General features: G+C 40.7%; 1 protein-coding gene and 1 pseudogene across 13 annotated transcripts in view; one reads left to right on the top strand and one right to left on the bottom strand.

The window, feature by feature from the left end:
* Positions 1-5,010: 5,010 nt before the first annotated feature.
* CCDC15 (coiled-coil domain containing 15) overlaps positions 5,011-17,788 on the top strand; it is a 79,785-nt gene continuing 67,007 nt past the window's right edge. For 12 of the 13 annotated variants that reach the window (XR_006819874.1, XM_046014136.1, XM_046014132.1 and 9 more), the window contains exons 1-4: positions 5,011-5,226; positions 5,574-5,762; positions 11,044-11,193; positions 11,740-11,931. Coding sequence is in view for 12 of the 13 variants with exons in the window: in XM_046014136.1 (XP_045870092.1) it covers positions 5,583-5,762; positions 11,044-11,193; positions 11,740-11,931 (522 nt within the window). In the remaining variant the exon portion in view is untranslated. Of the gene's footprint in view, positions 5,301-5,573; positions 5,763-11,043; positions 11,194-11,739; positions 11,932-17,788 lie in introns of all 13 variants that reach the window. The other variant, XM_046014130.1, reaches the window with a different exon arrangement.
* LOC123950225 lies at positions 17,538-17,690 on the bottom strand (annotated as a pseudogene).

Here is a 17,788-nt window from a genome sequence, read left to right as displayed (position 1 = left end):
AGTTAGCTTAATCCAGAGACTCTTAAATGTGAACAGGGAATAAGAAAGACTTTAACTTGTGGTTGGACCATCTCCTTGAAATATTGCAGGTGTCTTTGATGGAAAGGAAGAGAATAATGATCAAGACTCTGTGGTTTTCACTTTAGGACTTACATGGCCTGAGTGCTGCCAGTGCTTTGGTCCCTGAGATCTCACAACCCTCCAAGAGTATGGTACTTGGGTTCATCCAGGAAGCAGGTTCTGCAACAGAATTTCAGAAACAGAACTCCTTGATCAAGGAGCGTGTTTGAGACTGACTCCTGCGGAAAGGAAAAGGGAGCAGGAGTAGGCAGAGGGAGAAGCCGAGCTGTGGTGCAGGCCAGATAGCTTCAGCTGACACCACAAGCAGCTCTGAGGCTGAAATGATGACCCATCAGTTGTTCCAAGTCAGGCCGAAACCACTGGGCCTTTACATCTCTGTATCTATCAGTCACTGGACGTGGCTGCTCCTTAAAGCGAAGGGAAGGCAGCAATCTGAAGCGGAGGCAGTCCCTGAAGGAGATGACGGCTGAAAAAACAACAATGCTCCCAAAAGCTGGGCCAACGAGTCCTTCCTTGAAGAGGGATCTGGGAAGTGCATCTCTGTGTCCATCCAGGCACAGTATTTGGGAAGGTGGAGAAATGCTGTGACTCCTATGTTGATTTTATTTTACCACTCATCAAGAGAAAGGAGAAAGACTTCTGCATGCTCTAATCCAAAATTAGAGAATCTTTTGCAAAGATCAGGATAGCACATGCTAATGAGACAACTGAGTGATCTGCTACCGGTGACATTTATGATGAAATGCTGTTGCAAAAACCTGGTCTGCAGAGGCAGGCGGAAGGACCCTCACCAATGATTCCAGTTAGGCAGGTTATCTGGAGAGATGGCTAAGGAAGAAGATCAAAGAAGGACAGTGCTATGGTCTACTTTCAGGAAATAGCCCAGAACATTGGTTAGTCCTGGGAAATCCAATTCAAGTTTGGGGAAGAGAGTGAAAGTAGGTATGAGTCAGCTGCCTGGAGTTGAGTTCCCAACATCCAGATCCCATGAGACCGGAATTGGCAGGTTTCCTACCTGTAAAGAAATTTTCCTTGGAGTCAGCCCTCATGGGATAACTGGTGACCAACTTATCTGATCTGTTACCAGTGTGAATCTGTCAGCCACAAATAGGATAATGGCAACCAAACAGCAAACTTCCCCCACTGCTCATCAAACAATTGGTTCTGTGTGGAGTGGACAGCTGCCAAGGACCCAGTGACTCAGGGCTTTGTGCAGAGATGGCCAGGGATCCCCCAGCCACACCCATCAGAGATAATCCAGCTCTGGTGAGGAGTTCTGTGCTACAGGACCTCAAGACTCTGGTGCCAGAAACACACGTTAAGTTTCTAAAGAAAACAGACATTCCTGAGCAAATAATTCCCTGCTATGAAACTAACTCTGGCCATATAGAAGATAAATTGGGTGGGGCACCTGGGTGGCTCAGCAGGTTAAGCCTCTGCCTTCGGCTCGGGTCATGATCTCAGGGTCCTGGGATCGAGCCCCGCATCGGGCTCTCTGCTCAGTGGGGAGCCTGCTTCTCCCTCTCTCTCTTTCTGCCTCTCTGCCTACTTATGATTTCTGTCTGTCAAATGAATAAATAAAATCTTTAAAAAAAAAAAAGAAGATAAATTGGGTGAAAAGGTCAGAAAATGGGAGCAGAGCCCCAGAAGTGAGCTTCCTGGATGTATGGTTTCATATGAATCCATATGAAACCACAGGCATAGCTCCTAGTGGGATGCATAGACCTGGAGCCAGAGATGTAGAGAAGGCAAGGAGCCACCTAATCATTTCTTCCCAGTGCTGAGAGCTCTGTGTGTGTGTGTGTGTGTGTGTGTGTGTGTGTGAAGAAGAGAGAGAGAGAGTGAGTTTTTGGAGATATGCAATCAATCTCCCTCTGGCCCTTTCAAAGGGCGGCTGTTTTCTGCTCCCTACTCCTCTGGGTGGAGATGGGATGGGTTACCTTCTTGCTCACTGCTATTTATAAACTATTCTCTCCCCTTTTTCTTAGCTTCACCCCTCGCTTTGAATCTAATGTTGTTAGACCATACCACTCATTGCTTTCCAAGTTATTCTCCTCTACCAACCGCCAGGTCTTTTCTCAAAATTCCTTGAAGACTATTGTTCCTGGTTCTCACCAACACTATTCTGGTCATATATTTTGGTGATTTTGGTAACCTTGGGAATAGTCCATCCAATGCTTTGACCCCTCATTTCTTTTTTTTTTTTTTTAAGATTTTATTTATTTGACAGACAGAGACCACAAGTAGGCAGAGAGGCAGGCAGAGAGAGAGAGAGAGGAGGAAGCAGGCTGTCCGCAGAGCAGAGAGCCCGATGCGGGGCTCGATCCCAGAACCCTGGGATCATGACCTGAGCCGAAGGCAGAGGCTTTAACCCACTGAGCCACCCAGGCGCCCCTGACCCCTCATTTCTATGACCTCTTTTTCTCCAGTGACCTTAATCTATCTTGGCATTCCCTCCCTTGGTCATACCATGGACTTTGACAATACCAGTATCTGCAACCCTTCCACACCCTCAGTTTCAAGCATCCCACTCTTGGATCCCCACCTCTTGTTTTTTCAGGGCATCCTTTCCAGCACCTTTTTTTTTTTTTTTTAAAGATTTTATTTATTTATTTGACACAGAGAGAGAGAGATCACAAGTAGGCAGAGAGGCAGATGGAGAGAGAGGGGGAAGCAGGCTCCCTGCTGAGCAGAGAGTCTGATGTGGGGCTCCATCTAAGAACCCTGAGATCATGACCTGAGCCGAAGGCAGAGGCTTAACCCACTGAGCCACCCAGGTGCCCCCCTTTCCAGCATCTTGCTTTAAAAAACCTTAGACCTCCTGGAACCTTCAGTCTCTGGATTGTACTAACTTTACAATGTTCCTTACATCCTACTTGTCCTCCCTTTCCTTATTATCTATTTTAAGTTTCATGGTCAGTCATTTAATTATTCCCTTGCACTAATCTCTCTTCAACTCCTTAAATCTTCATTTTTTGCTAAATAGTAATATTTTGGTAAAGCTTAACTGTGATTAAAATTAATTTCCCACCTACTTTATGCCTGTAACCATGCATATGCCTGAAGAAAAATGCTCAACCATGCTGACTAGTCTCACTTGAAATTCATAATCATGGGTCCTTAAGACCATCAGGCAATTGTACAGGTCTTTGGTTCTACTCTTCTGGACAACTATTTTGTACCTTATCTTCCTTCCTTGGACCTCCAATGTCCCTTCCTCCATATTATTAATCAATTCTTACTTGTATTAGTTATCACTTTCTGTGTAACGAATTACCCCTGAATTTAGCATGTTAAAACAACAAACATTATCTCACATAGTTTCTGGGTGCAGAGTCTGGTTCGGGGTCTTTTATGAGGTCGCAGTCAAGCTGTTGGCCAAGATAACAGTCCCTGAAATTTTGACCAGGGCTGGAGGATCCACTTTCAAGATTATTCACAGGGCTGTTGGCTGAAGCTTTCAGTTCTTTGTCATGGGGGCCTTTTTATAGAGCTGCTTGTGACACAAATGGCCTCAGATTAAGTGATCTGAGAGTGAAAGCAAGAGCAAGAAAGAAGGGAGAGAGAGAAATAACACAGCATCCTTTACAACCTAATCTCTGATGTGATATACCATTACTTCTGCCATATTCTATTGGTTACACCCACCAACACTGGTACAGTGTAAAAGGGAACTACACAGGGTGTGATTACCAGGAGGTGGAGACCATGAGAGGCCGTCTTATAGGCTGGCTATAATGCTATTTCACAGAGAAAATGGAGTAGTCAGAGGAGAACCTCCATAAGCCCCCCCCACCACCACTATTACCCTACTTTGGAGTGATTGTACTTGCTGTTCCCTCTACCTGAACACTTAACTCTCCTTGGAAGATTATAGTAGCTTATTCCATTAGAACATGGGAGTTAGCTTTGGAGCCTTTGCTCAAAAGTACCTCAGTTGGGGAGCCTCTGTTGGTTAAGTGTCTGACTTTGGCTCAGGTTATGATCTAAGGTCCTGGGATGGTGCACTGGGCTCCCTCCCTCTCTGCTCTTCCCCACTGCTTGTGTTCTCACTCTCAAATAAATAAACCTTAAAAAAGAACAAAAGAAAAGAAAAAATACTTCAGTGAAACCTTCTCTAGTCATCCTATCTAAAAATTCATTTCCTCTCCCTGCAACACCCTGTCTTCTTTCTCTGCTTACGCTACAATACTCATCAGCATCAGACACCTTTACTTACTCATGTGTTGATTTGGCTACTTCTCATTGTATTATAAATTCCATGAACAAGGGATATTTGTTTTGTATATATACAAAACAATTGCTATATATTTCCAGTGCCCAGAACAGGACTGGTATATAAAAAGATCTCAATTTTATGTTAAATGAATGAACGAACGGGTATTTCACAGGGATAACGAAATGTCCCAGAATGATATTAGAGCTTGGAGCAGAGAGGGTGTCCGCTCGTGAGGCTGCGATGTTCAAACATAAGGATATGCATTAAATAGCCTTGTAAGTGTAACAAGGCGTACACAGGATCGGTATGATTTACTGTTAGCTTAGTTTGTTCCTAGAGGAAGCCCTGCCAGGCCCATCTCTTTCCATCCTTTTCTCCTGCTTCCCTTTGCTGGGACCCCTGCCCCTCCCAGTCAGCATTTTTCAGTTCAATATAATTCCTTCCTCAAAGATTTGGGCCGGTCTCCGTGCTGGGAGTACAATGGCACCAACACCTCTGCCTCCAGCAACCCTGCAGCCCCGCGAACCCACCCATTCTGAGCCAGTTCCTCCAGCCTTCACATACTCCGCCCCATCCGTCAGACACGAAGCGGAGGTGACGTTCTGGCGCAGCCCGAAGTCCCGCCCTTCACGCTTTCCCCTCCCCGGGGAGGGGATGCAAGACCGGAAGGGGCGGCTACAAGGCCCCCGAAGGGCGGGGCGGGGCGGCTCTCCAGAAAGTGGCGGTTTACTGGATGCGGTTACCTTAGTGTCCGGAATAGCTTGAGTCTGTGGCGAGCGGCCCGCCGGCACTGGGTCGGTGCTATTTTAGCAGGAGTGGGACTCCTGAGGCCTCAGGAACAGGCTTGCTCTGGCCCGGGACTTCTCGGCGTTCAGCGGTTCCCCCCGTACCGGATACCGGTTGTTTGGACTCTGCCTCTGGCTCAGGTTCCCACCCAACCCTACCAGCCCCCTTGCTTCTGGCCGCTGCGGTGGTTCCTCCCTTTCTGGAGGTGTCTCCGGTGGGCACCGTCTTCGTTCTCTCAGTAGATCCCCTTCTCTCCCGCCTCATCCCCGTTCTTTCCAGAAGGCAGTCTTTATACTTTTCCTTATTGTTTCTTGCCACTTCTCTCCGCTTCTTCGCTTCCTTCTCCAGAATTCTCGTTCTTTGCCCGTCAGGCTACCGCCTCCTCCAAGGCTTCTCTCCCTTTCTGGAGCCTGTGCTCATGGCTTAGGAGGTTGAGCTTTTCGCTCAGTCATTTGAAGATTTTAAGCTTCTCCTTTCTCCTACCCAGGAGTCACAGATGCCAGGAAGTATGGCCCCCCTCAAGAAGCCTCGAAATGCCGCCACGGTGCCTCTGGCCTTAAACCCCCTGAAGAGCAAGGACGTATTGGCCGTGCTGGCTGAGCGGAACCAGGCTATAATGCCAGTTGGGGCATGGGTGGAACCTGCCTTGCCAGATAGCTCGGAAGTCCCAGCATATGTGAGTGTCAGTTTGATGCAAATACAGTGGGGTTCCTCCCCCATTTTTCTCTTCTTTCTTTCTCTACCCCCCTCCCAGCCCCCCATGTTAGCCTTCTCTAACCCTTGGTGCTTAGGTGAGGATGAAGAGTCCTATCTGGGGATGTCCTTTCTCTCCTATTGGAAGTAGGTATGTTCTTGAATTAGGATTGTAGAACAAACACCTATTTGCCAAAACTGTTTATTTCACACACACACACCCCTTTTTTTAAAAATTTCACAAGCTCTTGATTGCTTGCTATACACAAGACATAGGTACTGTCTATCTTGCAGACACCCTACAACATAGTAGGGCTGACAGTTGCCACACTTAATATAACATTGATTGCTTAAAGTCAGTAAGTATGTAGTAGGAATTCAGGAAGATTCAGACACAGAGAATAAGGAAAGAACAGATTAATTCTGACTGGGATTCTGAGAAAGTTTATAAATTTCATGAGGACACAGGGAACTTCTATTTTTTGGTTCTTTCCTGTCCTGCCATATAGTAAGTCTTAAGGAAATCCTCACTGAATGAATGGATGTGGAAATATAGTCCATGTTGGTCCTTAAAAAATGGAAATGCTGTAAGTACAGATAGTAGCAAACAGCATTTCAGATGAAAAGAAACTTTTGCAAAGTTTACTTGTGTGCCTGTTTACATAATAACTCATATGTGCTAATTGACACAGGAGGACAGTTTTGTAAGAGCATTTTTGATAGTCTTTCACAATACTGTGCCCCCTAGCTATTTGCTGAAATTTTATTGTGGCATTTCCCACATTATGTTTATAGTAAGTTGTTTATATATCTGCTTTTCCTGATGGAGTGTGAACTTCCAGAGCACAGGAAAAATGTCATTTATTATCATTCCCCCAACTTTATCTTGATGCCTAATAAGTGGAATGCACAAATTGTATGAAGGTTCTTCTGACAGTATCAACAAAATGCTGAACATACAATGAAAAATATGAGTTGTTCTTGATCTCAGAGAAGAAATGAGACATGTTTAAAATACATGTTAAATTGGGGCGCCTGGGTGGCTCAGTGGGTTAGAGCCTCTGCCTTCAGCTCAGGTCATGATCTCAGGGTCCTGGGATCGAGCCCCGCATCGGGCTCTCTGCTCAGCAGGGAGCCTGCTTCCTCCTCTCTCTCTGCCTGCCTCTCTGCCTAGCTGTGATTTCTCTCTGTCAAATAAATAAAATATTAAAAAAATAAATAAATAAAATAAAATACATGTTAAATAGCAAAGCAATGTCATATATTCATTAATTTTATTTTTTGTGTGTATGTACACACATAATTCATTTATTCCTCTTCTGCCCATTTCCAGAAAGGATTTTAAGTATCTAAGTAGTATATGATTAAGTGCTCTGACTTTGATACTTAAAGAAGAAAGATAGGACTTGGGGTTGATGTGATTCAGGCAAGTTTAATGAAGAGTTTAGCTACAGAAGGAGGATGATTCTCTCAAGAATGGAGAATGGGAAGTGAGCAAGATGTATCAGGATTCTAAGGGTAGATTAGATTGATTGGAGTGGGAAGCTTAGTGGGGGGATGGCGGTTGACAGAATTGTAGAAAATAGGAGCTGTAGGGAACCGCAGGAAATTTTGGATAAGGGATTGACTTCATTCATTGTTTAATATTTACAGATGAATTTCTTAATAAAAGAGTGTTTGGTTAGGTTAATTGCTTCAAAATTTTTTTGAGGTGAGGGATAGATTGGCTCCTGGGGGACAAAATTAGGATGTACTTGTAACAATTTAACCAGGAAGTATGGCATCGAGACTTGTTTAATGGTAAGGAATAAAGAGGGAAAGTCTTGAAAAAGGGTGGTTGAAGTAGGAATGAAGAGGGAGAAATGTCTTAACATGTATCCCAGAAGAAAGATTTGGTACAAAGATATTTTGGTATTTAAATTAGTGACACCTCTTTTTCATTGCTCAAATTATGACATCTTTGTAATGTAGCATCAAAATGCGTAAAAACCACCCAAATTTCTTTTTCTATGTTAAAGAGAATTGAATCTCATGTTCCCAAACATTAAATCAAAATGCAGGTCTTGGAAAAAGTATAAATGTATGTCCTTTCCCTCACTTAAAAAATTCTGATCAGGGCGCCTGGGTGGCTCAGTGGTTTAAGCCGCTGCCTTCGGCTCAGGTCATGATCTCAGGGTCCTGGGATTGAGTCCCACATCGGGCTCTCTGCTCGGCAGGGAGCCTGCTTCCCTCTCACTCTCTCTGCCTGCCTCTCTGCCTACTTGTGATCTCTCTCTGTCAAATAAAATAAATAAAATCTTAAAAAAAAAAAAATTCTGATCAGGGGACGCCTGGGTGGCTCAGTCAGTTAAGTTGCTGCCTTCGGCTCAGGTCATGATCTCAGAGTCCTGGGATGGAGTCCCGCCTCGGGCTCCTTGCTCAGCAGGGAGCCTGCTTCTCTCTCTCACTCTGCCTGCTTGTGCTCTCTCTCTCTCTTTCTCTCTCAGAAATAAACAAACAAGTAAATAAATAAATAAAATCTAAAAAAAAAAAGTTCCGATCAGTACTAGTCAAAGGCTGTTTGATCAAACATCTCATAGAACTCTTTACCGGTTTAGCATATACTGTCTGGGGAATCCACTCTTATTAACAGATACAGCTCTTGTCAGCTCAGAATAAATGCCGGATACTTACTTCTAAAGCATGGTAGACCTAATATCATGCTTATGCTAAAGGGAAACCCCTCATCATTTTTGTCCCCAAAGTTTCAAGGAGCTGTCAAGATTCCTAAAAATTCTATAGCTTCAGACCTCCCTCCCCTTCCATTAATTAAATTAGCATCAAAATACATTGCTATCTTATCAGCAGTTATGGCTATTGTATTATTTTATAATTTATCTGGTTACCTATTGTGTAACAAACCTGGATCTTAGCGGCATAAAGCAAAAGATACCGTGTGTCAGGATTTCAACCAGGGCACAGTGGGAATGTCTTGTCTGCAACATGGTGTCTGACGCTTCAGTTGGGACAGCTAAAACAGCTGGAGATGTCTGGGACAAGTTTACTTCGTTCTGGCTGTTGGTTGGATTTCTTGGTTCTTCATCTGGTATCTACTGGGCTGTAAGGTCCGAGATGGCTTTCTCAGTCACATATCTGGCACTTGGTTGAGGATGACTAGAATGGCTAGGGGCTTGCTGGACGCTTTCTCTTTCCACATGGCCTCTCTAGTTGGCTAGTTTGGGCTTCCTCTCAACCTGGTAGTCTTAAGGTAGAATTCTTACATGGTGGCCGCTAGGGTGATCACTACAAGAGCTGTAGGTGGAAGTTGCTTTATGACCTTGCTGGAGAAGTCATGGACCCGGTACTTCTTCCTCATTCTGTTGGATATACAGAGCCAGACAACATTCAGTATGGGAAATGACTACACAAGAGCATAAATACTGGGAGGCTTGATTCACTGTGGGGAGAAGGGATCATCTTTGGAGACTACTGTATAATCTAAATATCAGTTCCATCATATGTGAATTATCCAAAAAATGTTCTTTGGTTGTTGTGAGAAACACTTCATTCTATATATTGTCCCCTTGGATAAGCCTTAGGGTTCAAAAAGTCTATGAGAAGTTAGTTGTACAATTGAAACAGTATTCATTTTTGCTTAACCCTGTATTTCTCAAATTGATTAGTCTCTGGGTGTCTCCTAACATTCCAGAACATGGGACAATGTTCTTGGTTTTGGTGGACTTACACAATGGTGTTTGCTAAGAAAAATGTTTCTAAAATATGGTACACTTTAATCTTTGGTTTACAGTTGAGATTCACAGTTTGGAATCAGTCATATACTTCAGTAAGATGTTTGATAATCTCAGTATGGGGTTAAAAGAGGGAGCAGACAGATAATGGAAGTTAAAGAGGAAGGATGACTTTAATCTTCTGGGACATGAGTTAATTTTGGTCAGTTGTTCAGGCTTTACTACCTATACCTCTCCTTTGGAATTGTTTTACCTAATTGTTCTTTGATACTTGTTTTGTACACTGTACTCCTATGGTATGGGTGTATAGTTGTAGAGTATGGGGTAGATTTCTTGGAAAATTTAATTTTAATTGGAACTTAGGTTCATTTGATTTTGAGAGTTAATGACTGCCTATGAAATATTTGGGCACCTTCTGAACTAGAATTTGGAATCACTGTGTTAGAAGAAGGGCTCAAGAGAAGTATGATTTTATTTAATTTGAAGATTCCTTTTGAAAAAGAAACAGTCGAGAGAAAAAGAGTGCAATATAGGGCTATACTTCTAGCCCTGCTACTTGCCAGTGAAAGATAGCATCTTGGGCTACTACTAAAGATTAATCTTTCTGAGCCCCAGTTTCCTCCTCTTTAATATAAGAGATAAGAATACCTTCTACTGGAGGTAGTGTTGGGGATTCAGTAATATAATGTAGTTAAAGCGCTTTTCTTGTAGGAGATCTTTAATAATGGTAATTGCTTTTAATTATGATGCCTATGGTTATTCAGAGCACTTCAAGGAAGTGAATACTGATCAGGGACTCAAATGGGATAAAATATTACAGATTGTTTAGACTATGTTTTGGAATTGCACATTACATAAATATTGAATGCCTTTATATTCAAGGCTCTGTGTTATATAATGTAGGGGAAACAATTAAATACATTTCCTGTCCTCAAAGTGTACCTAATCTAATGGGGGATTTGAGAAGTGTTGCTCTCAATTAATGTTAATGAGAGGTTCTGTAGCATAGGAGAGCTCAGAAGAAGAAGGGATTGTGGAAGGTCCTAGGTGGGTAGGTATTAGGTGATCTTAAAGAATGAATAGGCCTTTACTTTACTAGATAGAGATGACAAGAAGGGCATGCTAGGTTAAAAATGGAGCATAAATCTGAGCATGAAGGCATTTTATAATAAGATATATTTAGTGAGTGGTGAGCAGTTTTAGGAAATGTGTGACATAAGAAAGGTTTGATTGGTTCATTAAGAATTAATGAAGACAACTTTAGCTATCAGCTCAATGAAAGATTAAGATTTGATTGAGTGCTCACAAATTCCAGTTTTTAGTTTGTGGTTTGGTTTGAGTTCTTGGTACTCACCAGCTATGTCTAGATTATCAGCTCTGAACTCCTGTGATTTCCTCACTCTACTGGGAATTCTGGATTATAGAACTGAATTATTTTGTCAGGATTTTATCTTGACTGATTTGTGCTTACAACAGAGCCTTCGTGGGCAAAAACTGCTGACACTTCAGTTTATTTTCTATCTTTCATCTTTCCAGACTTCAGCATATATGATTGAAGAAGAACTAAAGGAACAGCTAAGAAAAAAACAAGAAGCTCTGAAGCATTTTCAGAGACAAGTCAAACGCCGAGTAAATCAGCAAATCAGGCTGAGAAAAAAGCAACAGTTTCAGAGATCTTATGAAGCAGTAAGTTCAAAAATGAACCTGAGTAAAGATTGAATGGAAAGTGTGTGTTACGAGATAAGCTGTTAGGCAGTAACAGAATCACTTTCTTTGGATCCCATACTTTGTATAATTGCTAGGGAGGGCAGTAGATTTGTATGTAGAGAAACTGTGTTTTATTCTTGTGTTGTTCTGACTCACAGTTTTTTTTTGCTTTTATCAATAGATAAGATCAATGTCAGAATTTTGGATTTGGGTTTGAATTTTGGCTTTGCTGCTTGCTGGCTGTGTGACCTTGGGCTTATTACTTATCCTCTGTGGAATGTAGTTTCTTCATGTATAAAATGGGATTATGTTACTTGTCTCACAGTGTTGTTATGAGAATTAGATAAGTAAATTGTTAGCATGTAGTAGGTGCCTGATAATATTAGTTTCTTTGCCTGCTAAAACTTCTTCCTTTCTACCCCCACCCTAATTTAAAATCTTTGGGGCTGCTTATAGACATTATTTGATTGTAATGGCTTAGAGTGGAACCTCACTAGAAGAATCTCACTTTCTTCCTTTGTGTAGGCAGAAAAAGAAGGCTCTATAGCCATGCAGTCTTCAGATACAGCACATTTAACTCCTAAAAGAACAAGTGTTTTTCCAGACAACTTGAATGCTGCTATTGGAAGTGCTGGGTTACCTCCTTCCCAGATGCTTGGTGATGGAATGGATGATAGAGAGAATCAGAATGAATTATTCCAACAACAAGCCCAGGCTGTAAGTACATACTCATTTTTTGTCTATGATTTTTCTTAGATGTAGGATCTATCTAGGATATGAAGTAGAGATTCGGAGGTACCACATTCAACTTCACTTTTAATTACCTTTTTTTTACCATTGTAAAGTGGTGAATAATGAAATAATGTTTATTTTTTAATACATATTTTATATTTATTTTTGATAAGACAGTTTAGAATCATCTAAAGGAAGGTGCCAAAGTATGGGTCAAACCTTATGATAAAGCTTTAGGTCAAAGAAAAGAGATTCTCCCCCTCCCCCCACCAATTATACTAGAATTGTGTTATGGGTAAATTATTCTGTTTGTAGCATATGGACAGAATTGATTCCTAACCTCTGTCGCAGATAGGTACAGTACATATATGGGGAATTTCATTTATTGTTTTTGTCTTTTTTACTCTTTTATGTCCTTTAATCTGATTATCATAATAAGTAGATCTGTAGATCAAATAATAATATAGTAAACTCTGAACATAATCAGAATTTTAAAATGTAACGTATCTAGTAATTGATTTTACATATCTGTTATTTATTTATTAAAGATTTATTTATTTTAGAGAGAGAGTGTGGATGGAAGGCAGAGGAAGAGGGGGAAAGAGAATCTCAACCAGACTGTGCTGAGCACAGAGCCTGATGTGGAGCTTGAGCGGAAACCAGGAGTTGGACACTTAACTGACTGAGCCACCCGGGCACCCCTTACATATCTGTTATTTAAAAATTAACTACCATAAGTAAGTTCATCCACTCAAATCACTTGACACCAGGCACTCCACTCTCCTTAGTGTCCATGAGCTTTTAGTCCAATTAATACCATAGTCTTCAACTCTGCTGTGGAAATTATACTTATCTAATTTGAAATGTATCTCTAGAGGGGTGCCTGGGTGGCTCAGTCATTAAGCATCTGCCTTTGGCTCAGGTCATGATTCCAGGGTCCTGGGATAGAGCCCTGCATTGGGCTTCCTGCTCAGCAGAGCCTGCTTCTCCCTCTTCCACTCCTCCTGCTTCTGTTCTCTCTCTCACTGTGTCTCTTGCTGTCAAATAAATAAAATCTTAAAAAATATATATATATATCTCTAGGGATAGTGAGAGGAGAGCAAAAATGTAGATGATGATTACTTGGGGTGCTTGGGTGGCTCAGTTGGTTGAGTGCTTATCTGTTGGTTTCGGCTTAGGTCATGGTCTCATTGGTTGTGGGATTAAGCTTTGTGTGAGACTCTGGGCTCAGGGGAGAGTCTGCTTGAAAATTCTCTCCTTCTAACCCTTCCCCGACTCAGGCTCACTCTTTTTCTCTTTAAAATAGGTAACTAAATCTTAAAAGAAAAAAGAAAATGATGAAAATCTGAAAATAAAGGATTTGTAACTGCTTGTATGCTCAGTCTTAAGTATGAAGCAAATCTGATGATGTTGTTAGTGTCAATAGGGAAGAGCTTATTAAAAAGCACATGTTATATTGAAATACTTAAAAAAATTTTTTTCGGGGCGCCTGGGTGGCTCAGTGGGTTAAAAATTTTTTTTCTCTTAGCCCCAAACTATGACATGCTTGATTTGTAGTAATCATTTTATAAATCATTTCTGGTTCCCATTTTAAGATTATGCACAGTTTGTTGAGCAAATATTTATTGAATCAGGCACTGCATAAAGTATAAGGCTAGAACATTGATGAAGACACAATTGTTGCCTTCATGGTGCTCGTAGCTATATTCACTTAGGATTTTACTTCATCTGTATAATACATAAGTAGCACACATCAGTTCACAGATACTCGAATATACTGTGTTTGTTAAACATTGTAGAGATACCAATGAAATGTGAAATAGGACCCTTTATGGGTTATATTTCCAAGCAGAGATATAAAGCTAACAGACCCCAATCTATTAGATAGTAATATAGACATTTGCTGTATTTAATGAAAAATTGTGTTACAGGAATTCAAAATTTTAAAATTCAAAGAGATATTTGTGGGAGAATTCCTGGTAGAGGTGGAATTGAGCTGTACGTGTATTTTGAATTGATAAGGTGAATTGAATTGGTAGATTCAAGAGAATTTTGAGATAGGAGGAACAATGAAAAGTCTAGAATATGTAATGAGCTTGGTCTATTTGGGAATAAGTGATGGAACCATTCTAATTGATAATTTACAGAGGAGAATAACAGAAAATGAGGCTAGATAGGTAGGAGGAAATCAGGTTATGAAAAGCCTGAAATGTAACAAAACTTAAAAGAAGTTTTTATACCCTGTTGTTTTTTCTTAGAAGTTGAACTACTGAAGAATGTTCGGTGACCTAAACTACTTTAAGCCTACAAACTTTTGCCCCTACAATATCGTGATAATAGGTGCTTTTTAATTTTACTGTGTCTGTTGCAGTTTTTATCCACTAGGTGTCACTAAGAACTAGACAGTGAGACATTGTTCAAGCACTAACTCCCTTGGTTTATCTAGAAGTGGTTGAGTAAATGGTGAATGTAATTCACTTTCTGAGTGTCAGTGGACTTTTCAATTTTCTTGTGTCTTGGAGTGATAGAAACATAGAATCCTAGAGTTGGAGGGTTTTACATGTTCATCTGACATTGAAATACTTAAGGATGACATGACGTGATATCTGGGGTATACTTCAAAAATAACGAAAGGGTGAGGTGAAGCAGGCCGTTATAGATAAAACAACATTAGCCAGGAATTGATAATGTTAAAATTGTTTTTTTGTAGTATAGCTTCCGTCTACTTTTTTGTATGTTTGAAGTTTCTAATATGTTTGAATTTATTTACATTTTTAATTAAATGTTAGAAATGACATTATCTAGTCTAACCTTTCTTTTTATAAGGAATTCTTTTTATAATTTCTCATGTGAATGCCTAGTTTCTGCTAGAACACTGTCACTGCTTAGCAACTGACTACTTTTTAGACTATTTCATTTTTAGAAGTCTTGAAATTATAAGTATTTTTTTCAATGTATTGAGGCAAATTCTTCTCCCTACAATTTTTACCCATTGGGTCTAGTTTTGCATTCTCAAGTAATGGAAAATAAAATACCATGGTCATCTCTAAGAAACTTAAAGTATTTGATTATAATTATCATTTTTCTTTTTTGATTCTTAAATTCCTAATGTTTTCTGTCATTATAATCTTGGTCGATTTCTTCTGAATATTATTTAGTTTTTCTATGTTCTTTTCAAATATGACTCTCAAAACAACATATCACTATACCCCAAATGTGATTTTGCTAGGACCTCTCTTATTCTGCACCCATGCCCCATCCTCCACTTTTGTAATACTTGGTATTACCTACCTGTTCTAAGACAGATTAAGATTAGGTACCTAGGGTACCTGGGTGGCTCAGTTGGTTGAGCAACTGCTTTCGGCTCAGGTGATGATCCCGGAGTCCTGGGATCGAGTCCCACATCTGGCTCTCAGCTCTACGGGTAGTCTGCTTCTCCCTTTGACCTTCTCCCATCTCATGCTCTCTCTCACAGTCTCTCTCTGAAATAAATAAATAAAATCTTAAAAAAACAAATAAGATTAGTTACCTAAAGTTAGGAACTATAATCATAAAACCAGAAGAAATTTCAAGTGTTCCCATAAAATAGCCAAGCCCCTTGCTTTTTGTTAAGACTGATATTTATTTCTAGGGATTGAGTTTCTGTTGTGTTGCTGATAGCTTCATTTTGGTGGGGAATTGAAGAACAACTTGATCATTGTTTCTTTTTCACCATGAAATAACTTTTTATTTATGCACAATTAAGCTTATCACTATTTTTTTAGCATGGTATACCTCAGCTTTTTATTTCTCACCAAATCTCTTATCTTATTTTTCACTTTTATTCTCTCCTTATATTGCAGGTTTTCCAGCTTTTTCAACCTGGAAATAATAGTTCATTTTTGTGATTAAGAAAGAATTAAACAGGGCGCCTGGGTGGCTCAGTGGGTTAAAGCCTCTGCCTTTCGCTCAGGTCATGATCCCGGGGTCCGGGATCAAGCCCCGCATCGGGCTTCTTGGCGGGGAGCCTGCTTCCTCCTCTCTCTCTCTCTGCCTGCCTCTCTATTTGTGATCTCTATCTGTCAAATAAATAAATAAAAATCTTTAAAAAAAAAAAAAGAAAGAATTAAACAATGTGAAATAACTTGAAAAGTTTTCTGTAATGTATCATTGAAAAACTAATGTTTAAGTTTGGCTCTTTGGCTGCAAAAATATGTTTTATTTTAAGAATATGCACGGGATAATAAAGACGGATCAGAAACTCAAAACACAAATCTAAACTCCCTTAAGGAGGGTGTGGCCAGACAGTTTTTCTAGATCTCAGGTAGTTCCATTGATCACACAGCATAGGATCTTTGATCTTCCCACTAATACTTAATCACTAATTTGATTGATTTGGTCATCCTCATAGGATGACCCACCTTTCCTCATTGTCCGGGGACATGAGACCTTCAGTGCTAAACCTAGACAGTTCCAGGCAAAGTGCAGAGTTGGTTGCCCTGTCTTTATACAAATGCTTCTCTCTTATTTGCTTAATTTTCTACTAACTCCTGTTCTTATCATCACAGCTCTGAAACTTTGGCATACATAGGCTCCTTTAGCTTCTTTTCTCCAGCTTTGGACCTTTAGGTTCATTTCTGTCTCTGACGTTTCATACTTTCTAGTTCATTATGTAAGATAAGGCCCAGCCTGCCTTCTTGAGGAAGATCTACATTACTGGCAAGCCTATAGCTTGGGATGCCCACTTAATAATTATTTGATTTGTAACATCTCCCTATTTTCTCTGTTTTTGTTTAATGCCTATTAACATTCACTTTGGTCCTTGTAAAAGTTTACTGTGGCTGCTGTAACAGATTACCTCAAACTTACTGGCTTAGAGTGACAAATTTCCTCTCTCGAAGTTCTGGAGGCTGGAAGTCCAAAATCAGTTTCACTGAGACAGAATCAAGGTATCAGCAGGGCCTCTGCCACAGATTCTGGGATAAAATTTTTTTCTTGACTCTTCCTGTTTTTGGTGTCTTCTGCATTCCTCCCATCCAAGTACTAACCAGGCCCGACCCTGCTTAGCTTCCGAGATCAGACGAGATCGGGCGCGTTCAGGGTGGTATGGCCGTAGACTGTCTTCTGCATTCCTTTTCTTGTGGCTACATCATGCCAATCCCTGCTTCCATCTTTACATCCCCTTCTCCTCTTCTGTAGGCCAGATCTTCTACTTCTTTCTCATAAGGACAGTTGGGATGGCATTTAGGGCCCCTGTGGATAGCCCAAGATTATCTCCTCATCTCAAGATCCTTAACTTAATGATATCTGCAGAGACCCTTTTTCCTTATAGATAACATTTACAGGTTTCAGGGGTTGGGACCTGGTGTCTTTGGGTGTCCATTATTCAGCCTGTTCCAGTCCTCATAGCTGGTCCTTGAAAGGGCCTTCAGGTTGAGGCTTGATGAAGGGTTATGGTAATAACAGAGAAATGGAAAGACTATAATGTATATTCCAACTGTTGGACCAGTTGAAATATCCTGCTTAAGGGACTAAAATCAATTTGTGACTCGAATAGAGGTTTGGAGTTGATGGGAGATGAACATTATATATCCTTATTTCATATCTGTTACAATAGGTATCTTGAATCCTTGGTCACATTGTGCAGGGCAATGTGATTACCATACTTGGTAATGAGTAAAAATAGGCATATGTGTGGCTCTGTATTTTTAAACTGATAAGAACAGATACTACACTTGATCTTAGCCAAAAGGCCGAGAAGCGATGTGGCTCTGTATTTTTCATAACCTCAGCTGCACATGGATCTCTTTTTGCAATATGATTATCTCTATCTTGACTCCTTTAGCCACTCTGCTAACCAAAT

Source organism: Meles meles, chromosome 8 (genome assembly GCF_922984935.1).
Source record: "Meles meles chromosome 8, mMelMel3.1 paternal haplotype, whole genome shotgun sequence".
Taxonomy (NCBI): domain Eukaryota; kingdom Metazoa; phylum Chordata; class Mammalia; order Carnivora; family Mustelidae; genus Meles; species Meles meles.
The sequence above is the reverse complement of the archived record's forward strand: the minus strand, read 5'-3'. Positions and strand labels throughout refer to the sequence as shown.